The sequence below is a fragment of the Oncorhynchus gorbuscha genome, linkage group LG24 (assembly GCF_021184085.1).
Source record: "Oncorhynchus gorbuscha isolate QuinsamMale2020 ecotype Even-year linkage group LG24, OgorEven_v1.0, whole genome shotgun sequence".
In the NCBI taxonomy this organism is placed as follows: Eukaryota; Metazoa; Chordata; class Actinopteri; order Salmoniformes; family Salmonidae; genus Oncorhynchus; species Oncorhynchus gorbuscha.
The window spans coordinates 11,454,567-11,470,142 of record NC_060196.1 but is presented as its reverse complement, the minus strand read 5'-3'; the positions used below and the strand labels follow the sequence as shown (position 1 = coordinate 11,470,142).

The window sequence follows — 15,576 nt, the reverse complement described above, 5'->3', positions numbered from 1 at the left end:
GAAGCCCCTAAATAAGATCTGGTACAACCAATTACCTTCAGAAGTAACATAATTAGTTAAATAAAGTCCACCTGTGTGCAATCTAAGTGTCACACGATCTGACACATGATCTCAGTATATATACACCTGTTCTGAAAGGCCCCAGAGTCTGCAATACCACTAAGCAAGGGGCACCATGAAGACCAAGGAGCTCTCCAACCAGGTCAGGGACAAGGTTGTGGAGAAGTACAGATCAGCTTTGGGTTATAAAAAAAATATATCAGAAACGTTGAACATCCCATGGAGCACCTATACATCTTATAAAAAATTGAAAGAATATGGCACCATGACAAACCTGCCAAGAGAGGGTCGCCCACCAAAACTCCACAGACCACGCAAGGAGGGCATTAATCAGAGAGACAACAAAGACACCAAATATAACCCTGAAAGAGCTGCAAAGCTCCACAGTGGAGATTGGAGTATCTGTCCACAGGACCACTTTAAAGAGAATATGTTCCACCCAAACTGTTCTCCTGGAGTAGGATCTGGTTGGGCTAAAGTAGTGGGGATAGGGGTGGTTGGTTTTTGGTGTATATGTGTAGGGTTAGATGGAGGTGCGATTTACTTTTCACTTCCCTTTTTAACTTTTTTTGTTACAAAAGTGTAATTCACACTCCGACCTGTGACAAGCAGCAATACGCAACACAGCGTCTCGTCTGCCGGAAAATCACACAAAGACGTGACTAAGAAGAATTTCCAAGTTTGCATTTTTATTGTTACTGAAACCTTTATTAACACCCTGGATCTCAAAATATGACTAATTTAACTGCACAGCGCCACATATTTACCCCATGTAGTGTTTAATTCGCGTTGGAGACAGGTTGATACATGTTATCTAGGTAACGCTAGTTAGCTGCTAACGTTAGCTAACAATGTCTAGCTGTATGGTTTTTCACACTCAAATAGCCTCCATCATGGAGGTGTTAGCGAATGCAGCCGTGGCAGAAATCTGTAAACTCGTAGACGACGACTATGCAGTGTTTCGTTTGGAAATAACTCAAAGCCAGAAAGAAAACAGGACATTGCGGAGGAAACTACTGGAAATGAAAGTGGCACGGGAGCGCGCAGAGAGGACAACGCGAGAGCGCGTCTTCGCCAGTCGTCCCAGTAGTGTCAAGATCCTCGATCGATACAGAGGAATGGCAAGAGGTACAGTACAGTTAGCAGCAGGCCGAGACTTTGCGGCCCGTCCCCCTTTCCGCTCTGCACCCATAATTGGGTCTAGGATTTTGGGGGGGGAATAGTTCCCCAAATTATTTAGCTATAATGTGCAAAGACACAATCATATTATAACCAGATTATTGTTTTACTGCATTTCTTATTATTTACTCAATGAAAACAATGTGATGCATGGAACATAATATAGTATATTGATAACTTATTGATATACTATTTATTTATGAGACATGTTACCTTACTTCCTTGCCAATTGTTGACAATGACAATAGTGTACAGTCTTGGCCAAAAGTTTTGAGAATGACACAAATATTAATTTTCAGTCTGCTGTCTCAGTTTGTCTGATGGCAATTTGCATATACTCCAGAATGTCATGAAGAGTGATCAGATGAATTGCAATTAATTGCAAAGTCCCTCTTTGCCATGCAAATAAACTGAATCCCCCAAAACATTTCCACTGCATTTCAGCCCTGCCACAAAAGGACCAGCTGACATCATGTCAGTGATTCTCTCGTTGACACAGGTGTGAGTGTTGACAAGGACAAGGTTGGAGATCACTCTGTCATGCTGACTGAGTTAAAATAACAGACTGGAAGCATCAAAAGGAGGGTGGTGCTTGGAATCATTGTTCTTCCTCTGTCAACTGTGGTTACCTGCAAGGAAACACTTGCTGTCATCATTGCTTTGCAGAAAAAGGGCTTCACAGGCAAGGATATTGCTGCCAGTAAGATTGCACCTAAATCAATCATTTATCAGATCTTCAAGGAGAGCGGTTCAATTGTTGTGAAGAAGGCTTCAGGGCGCCCAAGAAAGTCTAACAAGCGCCAGGACTGTCTCCTAAAGTTGATTCAGCTGCAGGATCAGGTCACCACCAGTACAGAGCCTGCTCAGGAATGGCAGCAGGCAGGTGTGCGTGCATCTGCACGCACAGTGAGGCGAAGACTTTTGGAGGGCAGCAAAGAAGCCACTTTTCTCCATGAAAAACATCAGGGACAGACTGATATTTAGCAAAAGATACAGGGATTGGACTGCTGAGGACTGGAGCAAAGTAATTTTCTCTGATGAATCCCTTTCCAATTGTTTGGGGTGTCCGGAAAAAAAGCTTGGTACCAACACATCCTCCAAGAGCAACTTCTCCCAACCATCCAGGAACAGTTTGGTGACGAACAATTCCTTTTCCAGCATGATGGAGCACCTTGCCATAAGGCAAAAGTGGCCTGGGGAACAAAATATCGATATTTTGGGTCCATGGCGAGGAAACTCCCCAGACCTTAATCCCATTGAGAACTTGTGTTCGTTCCTGAAGAGGCGGGTAGACAAACAAAAACCCACAAATTCTGACAAACTCCAAGCATTGATTATGCAAGAATGGGCTGCCATCAGTCAGTATGTTGCCCAGAAGATAATTGACAGCATGCCAGGGCGAATTGCATAAGTCTTGAAAATATTGACTCTTTGCATCAACCTCATGTAATTGTCAATAAAATCCTTTGACACTTATGAAATCCTTGTAATTATACTTCAGTATTCTATAGTAACATCTGACAAAAATATCTAAAGACACTGAAGCAGCAAACTTTGAAACTTAATATTGGTGTCATTCTCAAAACTTTTGGCCACGACTGTACAATGTAGCCTTGAGCATTTACAGTATCTAACCTAACCACCACTTTCCCCCCACTCTCAGGTGAAGGACATCTCACTGGAGGCCACAGGAGCTTTGTGAAGCCAGCGGGACACAATACATGGAGAGATGACCAACCGATCACTGTTGATGAAGGGAGTGTAACCTCAACCCAGTACTTTATTGGGATCGAGGTTAGTGGTGCATAAAGAATGAGAGTTACTTTGTAAATCAAATGTGCCTGTTTATTTCAGTAGGGCTCCCCTCAGTTATTCACTTGCTGACATGTACAGTACATCCTCATTTACCTGTCATAGGGGAACTTGTGAGACTTCCCTACGAAGTACTGATAATAACCCCTCTTATTGTGTCAGTCTGCAGATAAAGAGGCTGCAGGTCCTGGGGTCAAGCTGGAGAGGTTTGAAGGAGTGGAGGACCCACTGCACAACAGAGACATCCAATCTGGAGCGCCCCCTGTAGCCAATGAGGACCCCACCACCACCCCAGTGCAGTCCAGGACACAATGCCTCATCACGGAGGTCAGTGGAACGCCGAACTCCATCCTCAAGTCAGAGTCAGACATCAAGACTTTAACTGTACACACAGGAGCTGACCACAGATCAAACCCAGAGAGACGCGGGTTTGGGAGACTGTGCTGTCCTCCTGCCCCCGGCTCAGAGTGTTTACCAGTGTTTCACCAAAGCCAGAGGACAGTTCATTCAAGTGGTCTTGGTGATGCATTCGACACTGGCGGTGATGATCCATCTTGTTCTTACGCCACAGAGATGGACCCTATCAACATATCCTTGGGTTTAGAGACACAGACTGATCTGTCTAGAGGGGACTGGAACCGGTACAGTAGTAGTGTGTACTCTGAAGGGTGCCTAGATGAGAAAGGGGAGGGTCTGATTGTAGATGAAGTGACTGTGAAAGTGGAGGGTGACGTTCCTCCTACATGGAATGCAGATAGTCACCTAGGGGACGGAAACTCACAGGGCAGAGATTTATTAGATTACAGGGGAAATTTACAGACAAATCTAAATGTTGCCACCCACTCCCTTTTACACACGTTCAAGGACCACGACCCAGAGTCCACTTCGATGGGGCCTTCCGATTCACATAGCCTCGTCCTTTTCGATCAGGTATTGAACTCAAACGACACGACTAAAGCCCAGGTTCAGGGAGGGGGAGCCACATCAGGCAATAGTAAAGAGAAGAGGTTCCTCTGCATGTTCTGTAACAAAGGCTTCAGCTGCCCCCAGAAGGTGGAGATCCACCGGAGGGTCCACACAGGGGAGAAACCATTCAGCTGTCCCCAGTGTCACATGCGCTTCGCCCAGGCCTGCAGCCTGAAGAGGCACCAGAGGGTCCACACAGGGGAGAAACCCTACAGCTGCCCCCAGTGTGAGAAGAGGTTCTCTCGCCAGCACCAGCTGAAGACTCACCTGAAGGTCCACACGGGAGAAAGGCCGTTTGCCTGTACACACTGCGGGAAGCGGTTCTCCGAGAGGAGCTACCTCAGGATACACCAGCAGAAAAAACATTCCACTCTATAACATGAAAAGTAACCATTCCACTAGATAGCTTCTGATATTTAGATGAAACCCTGCATTAAAGACAAAGATTAATTTATTGTTGTCAGCAGAAAAGACCCACGGATTCATTTGGTATAACGAGAGTTACAGATTTCAGTGTTGAATATTCCTCAGTAGAATATTGCATCCAGACATTGTGTGATATATAATGGATATACAGTGGGGCAAAAAAGTATTGTCAGCCACCAATTGTGCAAGTTCTCCCACTTTAAAAGATGAGGCCTGTAATTTTCATCATAGGTACACTTCAACTATGACAGACAATATGAGAAGGAAAAAAAATCATTTGCAAATAAATTCATAAAAAATACTACAATGTGATTTTCTGGATTTTTTTTCTTCTAATTTTATCTGTCATAGTTGAGGTGTACCTATGATGAAAATTACAGGCCTCATCTTTAAGTGGGAGAACTTGCACAATTGGTAGCTGACTAATTACTTTTTTGCCCCACTGTATAAGCCTACAAAGTCTGCTATATATTGTGTTTATACTGTATATGATGTTCACAAATGCATATTTCACTGCTTCCATTCAATTACTATTTTTTTTCCAAGACACTTTTAATGAGAAAATGAATGCAGATTTTTTTTGAGACATATGTGTGGTTTTCATGTGGTATATTTCAAACTTGTTTATGTTTAATAAACACGAAATGGGACTTTTCATTATAAGACTTTCATTGAGACTCTTTAGTAAATCTGATCTCACCCTATTCTGCATACACCCGACAGCGCTTCATAACCAATATATACACGTACTAAATATACCTACATAACTAACACCTACTGTACATCAAAATAGTTTAGTCAGGTTTGTCTGACTTTTGACTTATAGCTGACTCATATTTACCCACAACACATTTATGTCCACCATGATGTGTTTAACGACAATGAAGTCATTCTGTAACTACAGTACAGGACTCAAACGTAGTGGGGATGGGTAAACACTCCATGTTGAAATTGTGTTTATTTTCTGTGTGTACATACCTGAGGGAGTGTATGTCTGTGTAATCTGTATCACCTGTCTCTTCCAGGAGGCGAAGGGTCCAGAGGTGCTGCTGGTGAAGGAGGAGGGTCTGGGGAACCCTGAGGGGACCATGGTCATGGAGGACAACCAGACTACACCTCCCCCTGAACCCACAGAGGAACCAGCTGAGCAGCACAGGACCACACACAGTCTCACTGAGGTATGGATAAGGGCCAGGTCTTGATTAATTACTCATTGTCCAATCAGAAGATGCTCCATAGCAGGGTGCTCATATCAGATTTCTTGATCCAACATCCTCTCACTCTGTATCTCTTACAGTCAGTAGACATGGATGATGGGAAGCCTGATCTGCTGCTGGTCAAAGAGGAGACAATAGAAGAAAGACCAGAGAACATTGACCTGCTGAGTGGACTAAAGATGGGGGAGCAAGGTAAGGGAGAAATACATATAGCCTACATACAGTAATAGATCTTCAGTGGGAATAGTGATGCACCTGGCTATTATTGATGACAAAAAAATCAAAATGTAGAGTTCTCTGCCATGTTTGTAAAGTCTATTTTCTAAACTCTTCCTGGAGGTGGTTGGCTGGACGATAACAGAGGCGACTGGGCGGCCATATTGGATTACCATACGGGTGCAGCCAAGGGCCCAGGGGACAACATCACCGGGCAAGCCGGGACCAAAGGCAACATAGTGGAGGTCAGTGGATGGGAACAACACTGTTAACCACAACCAGAAACAGACTGACGAACACAAAACAACCAAACTTAGTATCCATGACAACAGATTAGCTGAGAACAGGGTGAGGTGTAGATTTGGTCTGCAGAGACAGGGAGGTGTCCATATGCAGCGGAAGAGAACAGACACAGACTCTGCTAGCGATGCTCCATCCTGCTCCTATAGTTGTGATTCAGAGAGACTGATGGTGCCTCAGGTTAACACCCTAACAGGTGCTGCCTTCAGCCTGCCTTCTATAGGATCTATCAACTGGAACATGGACCCTGCAACAACACAGACACTCCCTGGCCTTCATCCTCCTCACACTCTCCTAATGTTAAACCAGACCTCAGACAAGCCCATTGACAAATTACAGTAGTAGTGCTATCAGCAAATATAGTGGCAAGGAGAAGCGCATCCTGTGTTCGTTCTGTGGGGAAGCCTTCAGTTTCCCCAAGCAGGTGGAGATCCACCAGAGGATGGACAAGGGGGAGAAACCATTTGGCTGCCACCTGTGCCGGGCCAGTTTACCAGACACATCCAACCTGAAGAGGCACCAGAGGGTCCACACAGGGGAGAAATCCTACAGCTGCCCCCACTGTGAGAAGAGGTTCTCCCACCAGCACCACCTGAAGATCCACCTGAAGGTCCACAAGGGAGAGAGGCCGTTCTCCTGTATACACTGCAGGAAGAGGTTCTCAGAGAGGAGCTATCTCAGGATACACCAGCAGAAAATGCACACGGCCCATGTATAGTGACATGTAATATAGTATTAGTTAGTTTGTAATTAATTCTGTTGGTTTTGTATGTAGTAGGGAAGTGAGGAAATAATGTGTATGATGAGGCAGAGTAGATGATATGGTGATGGATGGTGTCTGTAAAAATCCTTCACTGATGAAAAGTGAGAACCTTGTCCTGTTTGATGCTGTGGTTTATAGTGAAATACCAAGTGTCTTATTACATTTGTCCCTCAAAATAATTAAAAATATATTCTATCAAAGTGAAGGTTCTAGATTTAACTGTATGACCATTTATTTTGTTGAACTGAATTACAAAATTGAGAGACAATTTAAAAAAATAGTTGCAGCGACTGAGTTTCCCTTATCTCAGTGAAACAAAACATTATACATTTTTTTAATCAACACATATGGACATTATTTATATTTATGTATTTATAATACACTCCAATGGCTCCAAGGTTGCAAGTTCAAATCCCCGAGCTGACAAGGTTCAAATCTGTCGTTCTGCCCCTGAACATGCAGTTAACCCACTGTTCCTAGGCCATCATTGAAAATAAGAATTTGTTCTTAACTGACTTGCCTAGTTAAATAAAGGTAAAATAAGAAAAATGTAGGTACTTGAATCACAGTGTTTGATATGGGCTAGACTGTGGTAAACATTTAATAATGTCATATTTTTGTGTGTACCGCAAAGTTTCTAATGTAAAACGTTATACTTTTCTGTTAAATTTGTGTTTAAAGTCTGCAGTCCATGAGGACCTGCTGATATCCGGTGTTGCTGGCTGGAAATACTGGACCTCTGAGGTGGCTGGTCACAAACCATGGCCCCGGATCAAAACCATAGATCAGGGGCCATCACTCTTCCTTCCAGAGTCGGAACAAGGATCGAACCATGAGGGACAGAGACTCCACCACCACGTAGAACACAACCAGTGGACAAGTGGACTGAACAACCTCAGTCCTGGTGGTCATCAGAGAGACGGGGGCTCCAGTCAGGGATCCAGTCTGCAGCCCAGACCCTTCTCTTCACAGTCTCAGTGCAGGGATGGAGCAGTGCCTGGGGATGATAGAGATAGACCCTCCTGTTCCTATGATACAAACACCACAGTATCCACAATGAACAGAGCAGGTCACCCTGGGCTTCAGCCTTCACAGAGAGTGGTGGGAGACTCCCCTGGTGGTAGTCTATCAGCAAGTGTGTCTTCTCCTTCAGAGTCTCCTCTAATACCTGGTGACTGGGTTCATAGAAAGCCTGGACCAGGGTCTAGCCTTCCTCAGTTACCTCATGGTTACCCCACTAATACAGACAAGGTCAGGATGGGTGTTCACCAAAAGAGGTACCTAGCCTATAACACAGCACACAATCCCAACAACACCCAAACAATGGCTAGAGGTCAAGGAGGGAGCTCAAAGACGAACCACCTGAGGGTGGTCGCTCCTGCTTCTACCTCCTCTGGTGTCATTGGGTCACAACGTGGGAGGCCGAGCGTTAGGACAGACGCTGACAAGCTTTACGCCTGCTCTACATGTGGGAAGCGCTTCGCTGAGGCAAACTATGTGAAGGAGCACCAGACCGTTCACACCAAGGAGAGGCCCTTCAAGTGCAAACTATGTTACAAGAGCTTCTCCTTCCGGAGTAGCCTTATCAGACATAGGAGTGTCCACAGTGTGGAGAAATTGGAGCAGTGTGGCTAGAGAGGGCTCCTGAGTGGCGCAGCGGTCTAAAGCACTGCATCTCAGTGCTAGAGGCATCACTACAGACCCTGGTTTGATTCCAGGCTCTATCACAACCGGACGTGATTGGGAGGCCCATACGGCGGCGCACAATTGGCCGAGCGTCATTGTAAATAAGAATTTGTTCTTAACTGACTTGCCTAGTTAAATAAATAAAAATGTGAAGATGTACACAGGGGACCATACTTTAGCTATCATGTGAAGTGACCTGGAGTAAGAGCAGTGGCATTCTGGAGGTGGGCAGAATGGCAGTGGGCAATTAGTATACTCACTTCTTAATCCCCACGATGCATATCAAAGTAGTGTAGTGGAGGTATACCCTGTGTCAATAAGGCTGATGGAACAGATCTAGAATCTTACAATGTTGCTGAACTATTATTTTGTCGCATTTTCGCAATGTGCACACAAGTGTTAGGCCTATGCCAAATGATTCAAAATGCAATTTGTGGGAAAAGAACTTTGTGCAATCGTGAGGAATAAAATTGGCTACTTCAAAATGGAGATAGGCTCAGTGGCGCTGCCCATAATGGCACGGATACAGTGATGAGGCCTCTTTCCATCTACATTTTGGCCTGACTGTGAAATACCAATATGGATTCTATTATTTTAGGTCATTTAGAGTGTATGTCACTTTCACATTAAATTAATTACACAGGGCACCTTTTCTTCCTGTTTGGGAATTTTTGGGCACCACTTCACCACCAGGTAAGAGGACAATTAACCACTCATTAACCCTTTGTTAATTTGTCATTTGAAATAGGATTGTGTAAGTACCTGTTTTTAGAGAGACAGTACCTAGGCAAGAACAACCTAGACTAGAACAAGGACAGTTTAATATTTACCTTACTGAGGTGATGTAGATGGAATAAAGTCATTCTATTATGTTCTACTCTATTCTTGCTAACATGCTGTTCTTTCTAAACAAGTCTGCTCTCAGCTTGAAAGATACTGAACATAGGAGATGTGGGACTCTATTTCCGGCTGGTGTTATGGCAGGGCAAGTACAGGTTAGTTTGCAATTTGAGTATGTAAAAACTGACACTGGCATTTTCCAACACATGCGCAAGGTTCAGCAATTGACCTGACTAATCTCAGCTCACTAGCTCTGAGGTGGGAGGCGTGGCAATATTTAAGGTGTGTCCTTGAAAACATGTGCAAAAGTGACACTTTAATGCAGCGCATATCGAGACATTTAAGACCAATGAAAATCAGGTCTTAGTTGTAACTCACTTGGTAATGGCATGGATTTTGTGAGCGGAAGTGCAACTTATCCAGCCGTGACACAGATTGCATTTATACTCATGGAACAAGAGAAGATACGTGCTTTTTATGCCGGTAACTCTTGTATGAATAAACATTTTTCTTTTTCATTTGGTTGAAATGGATTAAAAACCAAGCATAATAGCCTCTCTTCCCTTCAATGAAGGCTGGAGGTTAAAGTGCAGGCTGTCAGCTTTAATTTGTATTTTCACCCATATTGAGTGAACCGTTTAGCTCTGAAATCTCCACTGTAGAAAGATGATACCGGAGTTTCCCAAGAATCAATGGGTGCAAACCATTAAAAATAAGTCCAGATATGTATGAAGTAACTGCAGATTATCCATTTAAAGGGGCAATCTGCAGTTTCTACATACATTTTTGTTCTCATAAATTAATATGTACCCATTGATTCTTCAATAATATAACTTAGAATTGCCTCATGAGCTTAGTTCATCTGTCTAACCCCATCAGAACCCAAAATATACAATCGTCCAATATTTGTAAACAAAGTAAATGTAAACAAACACTATATAGCCTCAAAACATGATTAAAACTAGAATTTTTATAACATTTACAGTGACACCTACCCCAGCCAATGCTGGGCCAATTGTGCACTGCCCTATGAGACTCCCAACCATGGCTGGATGTGATACAGCCTGGATTCGAACCAGAGATTGTAGTGACGTATCGTGCACTGAGATGCGGTGCCTTAGACCACTGCACCACTCTGGAGCCCAAGTGTATGGTGAGTTCTTGCATCCATAGCTTTACCTATGAGAGCGGTTACATTTTTCCAACCGCATCCCTCAAATCAAATGTATTTATATAGCCCTTCTTACATCAGCTGATATCTCAAAGTGCTGTACAGAAACCCAGCCTAAAACCCCAAACAGCAAGCAATGCAGGTGTAGAAGCACGATTGCTAGGGACAACTCCCTAGAAAGTCCAAAACCTAGGAAGAAACCTAGAGAGGAACCAGGCTAAGAGGGGTGGTCAGTCCTCTTCTGGCTATGCCGGGTGGAGATTATAACAGAACATGGCCTAGATGTTCAAATGTTCATAAATGACCAGCATGGTCAAATAATAGTAATCACAGTAGATGTTGAGGGTGCAGCAAGTCAGCACCCCAGGAATAAATGTCAGTTGGCTTTTCATAGCCGATCACAGAGTATCTCTACCACTCCTGCTGTCTCTAGAGAGTTGAAAACAGCAGATCTGGGACAGGTAGCACGTCCGGTGAACAGGTCAGGGTTCCATAGCCGCAGGTAGAACAGTTGAAACTGGAGCAGCAGCACCTCCAGGTGGACTGGAGACAGCAAGGAGTCATCATGCCAGGTAGTCCTGAGGCATGGTCCTGGGGCTCAGGTCCTCCGAGAGAAAGAAAGAATTAGAGAGAGCATACTTAAATTCACACTGGACACTGGATAAGACAGGAGAAGTACTCCAGATATAACAAACTGACCCTAGCCCCCCGACACATAAACTACTGCAGCATAAATACTGGAGGCTGAGACAGTAGGGGTCAGGAGACACTGTGGCCCCATCCGATGATACCGCCGGACAGGGCCAAACAGGAAGGATATAACCCCACCCACTTTGCCGAAGCACATCACCCACTCCACTAGAGGGGTATCTTCACTAGAGGGATATCAAGGGGGGGGGGGGGCAACCCAGACAGGAAGAACAAGTCAGTGACTCAGCCCACTCAAGTGACGCACCTAGGGACGGCATGAAAGAGCACCAGTAAGCCAGTGACTCAGCCCCTGTAATAGGGTTAGAGGCAGGGAATCTCAGTGGAGAGAGGGGAACCGGCCAGGCAGAGACCTCAAGGGCGGTTTGTTGCTCCAGAGCCTTTCCGTTCACCTTCACACTCATCATTTTTGGACAGAAAGTTTCTGATTTTTGCAATGTTACGTAGATGGAAAAAGGCTGTCCTTGAAACAGTCTTGATATGTTCGTCAAAAGATCAGGTAGAAAGTTTGCAGCCATCCACTTCCTTATGTCTGAAACACAGGTTTCTAGCGAGGGCAATTTTGGGGCTTCACCATGTTTCATTGAAATGTACAGCTGTGTGTCATCCACAGCAGTGAAAGTTCACATTATGTTTTTGAATGACATCCCCAAGAGGTAAAATATATAGTGAGAACAATAGTGGTCCTAAAACGGAACCTTGAGGAACACCGGAATTTACAGTTGATTTGTCAAAGGACAAACCATTCACAGAGACAAACTGATATCTTTCCGACAGATAAGATCAAAACCAGGCCAGAACTTGTCCATGTAGACCAATTTGGGTTTCCAATCTCTCCACAAGAATGTGGGTGCAGAGCCTCGATGGTATCAAAAGCAGCACCAAGGTCAAGGAGCACGAGGACAGATGCAGAGCCTCGGTCTGACACCAATAAAAGGTCATTTACCACCTTCACAAGTTCAGTCTCAGTGCTATGATGGGGTCTAAAACCAGACTGAAGCATTTCATATACATTGTGTCTTCAGGAAGGCAGTGAGTTGCTGCGCAACAGATTTTTATAAATTTTTTGAGAGGAATGGAAGATTTGATATAGGCTGTTTTTTAAATATTTTCTGGGTCAAGGTTTGGATTTTTCAAGAGAGGCTTTATTACTGCTACTTTTAGTGAGTTTGGTACACATCCGGTGGATAGAGAGCCATTTATTATGTTCAACATAGGAGGGCCAAGCACAGGAAGCAGCTCTTTCAGTAGTTTAGTTGGAATATAGGGTCCAGTATGCAGCTTGAGGCCATGATTATTTTCATCATTGTGTCAAGAGATATAGTACTAAAACACTTGAGTCTCTCTCTTGATCCTAGGTCCTGGCAGAGTTGTGCAGACTCAGGACAACTGAGCTTTGGAGGAACACACATATTTAAAGAGGAGTCCGTAATTTGCTTTCTAATGATCATGATCTTTTCCTCAAAGAAGTTCATGAATCTATTACTGCTGAAGTGAAAGCCATCCTCACTTGGGGAATGCTGCTTTTTAGTTAGCTTTGTGACAGTATCAAAAATACATTTCGGATTGTTCTTATTTTCCTCACTTAAGTTGGAAAAATAGGATGATCGAGGGCTCTTCGATACTGCACGGTACTGTCATTCCAATCTAGTCGGAAGAGTTCCAGTTTGGTGTGGCGCCATTTACGTTCCAATTTTCTGGAAGCTTGCTTCAGAGCTCGGGTATTTTCTGTATACCAGGGAGCTCGTTTCTTATGACAAATGTTCCTAGTTTTTAGGGGTGCAACTGCATCTAGGTTATTGCGTAAGGTTTAATTGAGTTCCTCAGTTAGGTGGTTAACTGATTTTTGTCCTCTGATATCCTTGGGTAGGCAGAGGGAGTCTGGAAGGGCATCAAGGAATCTTTGTGTTGTCTGAGAATTTATAGCACGACTTTTGATGCTCCTTGGTTGGGGTCTGAGCAGATTATTTGTTGCGATTGCAAACATAATAAAATGGTGGTCCGATAGTCCAGGATTATGAGAAAAAACATTAAGATCCACAACATTTATTCCATGGGACAAAACTAGGTCCAGTGTATGACTGTGACAGTGAGTAGGTCCAGAGACATGTTGGACAAAACCCACTGAGTCGATGATGGCTCCGAAAGCCTTCTGGAGTGGGTCTGTGGACTTTTCCATGTGAATATTAAAATCACCAAAAATGTGAATATTATCTGCTATGACTACAAGGTCCGATAGGAATTCAGGGAACTCAATTAGGAACGCTGTAAATGGTCCAGGAGGCCTGTAAACAGTAGCTATAAAAAGTGATTGAGTAGGCTGCATAGATTTCACGACTAGAAGCTCAAAAGACAAAAACATTTTTTTTTAAATTGGTAATTGAAATTTGCTATCGTAAATGTTAGCAACACCTCTGCCTTTGCGGGATGCACGGGGATATGATCACTAGTGTAACCAGGTGGTGAGCCTCATTTAACACAGTAAATTGATCAGGCTTAAGCCATGTTTCAGTCAGGCCAATCACATCAAGATTATTATAAGTCAAACGACACCGCTGGTTCTGCTCACACTGCCCTACCCTGTGCTCTGACCTCTTTCTCCCCTCTCTCTCCAGATGAAATCTCGCGTCTTGTGACGGCCGGCCGCCCAACAACCTGCCCGCTTGACCCTATCCCCTCCTCTCTTCTCCAGACCATTTCCGGAGACCTTCTCCCTTACCTCACCTCGCTCATCAACTCATCCCTGACCGCTGGCTACGTCCCTTCCGTCTTCAAGAGAGCGAGAGTTGCACCCCTTCTGAAAAAACCTACACTCGATCCCTCCGATGTCAACAACTACAGACCAGTATCCCTTCTTTCTTTTCTCTCCAAAACTCTTGAACGTGCCGTCCTTGGCCAGCTCTCCCGCTATCTCTCTCTGAATGACCTTCTTGATCCAAATCAGTCAGGTTTCAAGACTAGTCATTCAACTGAGACTGCTCTCCTCTGTATCACGGAGGCGCTCCGCACTGCTATAGCTAACTCTCTCTCCTCTGCTCTCATCCTTCTAGACCTATCGGCTGCCTTCGATACTGTGAACCATCAGATCCTCCTCTCCACCCTCTCCGAGTTGGGCATCTCCGGCGCGGCCCACGCTTGGATTGCGTCCTACCTGACAGGTCGCTCCTACCAGGTGGCGTGGCGAGAATCTGTCTCCTCACCACGCGCTCTCACCACTGGTGTCCCCCAGGGCTCTTTTCTAGGCCCTCTCCTATTCTCGCTATACACCAAGTCACTTGGCTCTGTCATAACCTCACATGGTCTCTCCTATCATTGCTATGCAGACGACACACAATTAATCTTCTCCTTTCCCCTTCTGATGACCAGGTGGCGAATCGCATCTCTGCATGTCTGGCAGACATATCAGTGTGGATGACGGATCACCACCTCAAGCTGAACCTCGGCAAGACAGAGCTGCTCTTCCTCCCGGGGAAGGACTGCCCGTTCCATGATCTCGCCATCACGGTTGACAACTCCATTGTGTCCTCCTCCCAGAGCGCTAAGAACCTTGGCGTGATCCTGGACAACACCCTGTCGTTCTCAACTAACATCAAGGCGGTGGCCCGTTCCTGTAGGTTCATGCTCTACAACATCCGCAGAGTACGACCCTGCCTCACACAGGAAGCGGCGCAGGTCCTCATCCAGGCACTTGTCATCTCCCGTCTGGATTACTGCAACTCGTTGTTGGCTGGGCTCCCTGCCTGTGCCATTAAACTCCTACAACTCATCCAGAACGCCGCAGCCCGTCTGGTGTTCAACCTTCCCAAGTTCTCTCACGTCACCCCGCTCCTCCGCTCTCTCCACTGGCTTCCAGTTGAAGCTCGCATCTGCTACAAGACCATGGTGCTTGCCTACGGAGCTGTGAGGGGAACGGCACCTCAGTACCTCCAGGCTCTGATCAGGCCCTACACCCAAACAAGGGCACTGCGTTCATCCACCTCTGGCCTGCACGCCTCCCTACCACTGAGGAAGTACAGTTCCCGCTCGGCCCAGTCAAAACTGTTCGCTGCTCTGGCCCCCCCAATGGTGGAACAAACTCCCTCACGACGCCAGGACAGCGGAGTCAATCACCACCTTCCGGAGACACCTGAAACCCCACCTCTTTAAGGAATACCTAGGATAGGATAAGTAATCCCTCTCACCCCCCCCCCCCCCTTTAAGATTTAGATGCACTATTGTAAAGTGACTGTTCC

General features: G+C 45.1%; 4 protein-coding genes across 5 annotated transcripts in view; all 4 read left to right on the top strand.

Moving 5' to 3' along the window:
• Window positions 1-9,481, top strand: part of LOC124012427 (zinc finger protein Gfi-1-like) — a 60,939-nt gene extending 51,458 nt beyond the window's left edge. The window contains exons 5-7 of the mRNA XM_046326030.1: window positions 5,741-5,852; window positions 6,000-6,121; window positions 7,621-9,481. Coding sequence (XP_046181986.1) covers window positions 5,741-5,852; window positions 6,000-6,121; window positions 7,621-8,574 — 1,188 coding nt within the window. The 3' untranslated portion in view covers window positions 8,575-9,481. The remainder of the gene's footprint in view (window positions 1-5,740; window positions 5,853-5,999; window positions 6,122-7,620) is intronic.
• LOC124012438 (zinc finger protein 606-like) overlaps window positions 1-15,576 on the top strand; it is a 1,040,669-nt gene that overhangs the window by 125,697 nt on the left and 899,396 nt on the right. The gene's annotated exons all lie outside the window — the stretch shown is intronic.
• LOC124012437 overlaps window positions 1-15,576 on the top strand; it is a 971,157-nt gene that overhangs the window by 92,361 nt on the left and 863,220 nt on the right. The gene's annotated exons all lie outside the window — the stretch shown is intronic.
• LOC124012472 (zinc finger protein 415-like) lies at window positions 655-4,686 on the top strand. Of its 2 annotated transcripts, XM_046326118.1 has the most exons (4): window positions 655-1,188; window positions 2,903-3,033; window positions 3,214-4,122; window positions 4,207-4,686. In XM_046326118.1, the coding sequence occupies exons 1-4, from the start codon at window positions 912-914 to the stop codon at window positions 4,393-4,395; spliced, it is 1,506 nt and encodes a 501-aa protein (XP_046182074.1). In that variant the 5' UTR covers window positions 655-911; the 3' UTR covers window positions 4,396-4,686. The 2 variants fall into 2 exon arrangements, with proteins under 2 accessions (XP_046182074.1, XP_046182073.1); XM_046326117.1 differs by having other exon boundaries at window positions 3,214-4,686.

Bases quoted from the DNA above. Each gene is read 5' to 3' on its own strand.
- LOC124012472 (XM_046326117.1), top strand. From the start codon at position 912: ATGTCTAGCTGTATGGTTTTTCACACTCAAATAGCCTCCATCATGGAG. The intron at 1,189-2,902 runs GTACAGTACAGT...CCCCACTCTCAG, and splicing joins ATACAGAGGAATGGCAAGAG to GTGAAGGACATCTCACTGGA. The intron at 3,034-3,213 runs GTTAGTGGTGCA...TTATTGTGTCAG, and splicing joins AGTACTTTATTGGGATCGAG to TCTGCAGATAAAGAGGCTGC.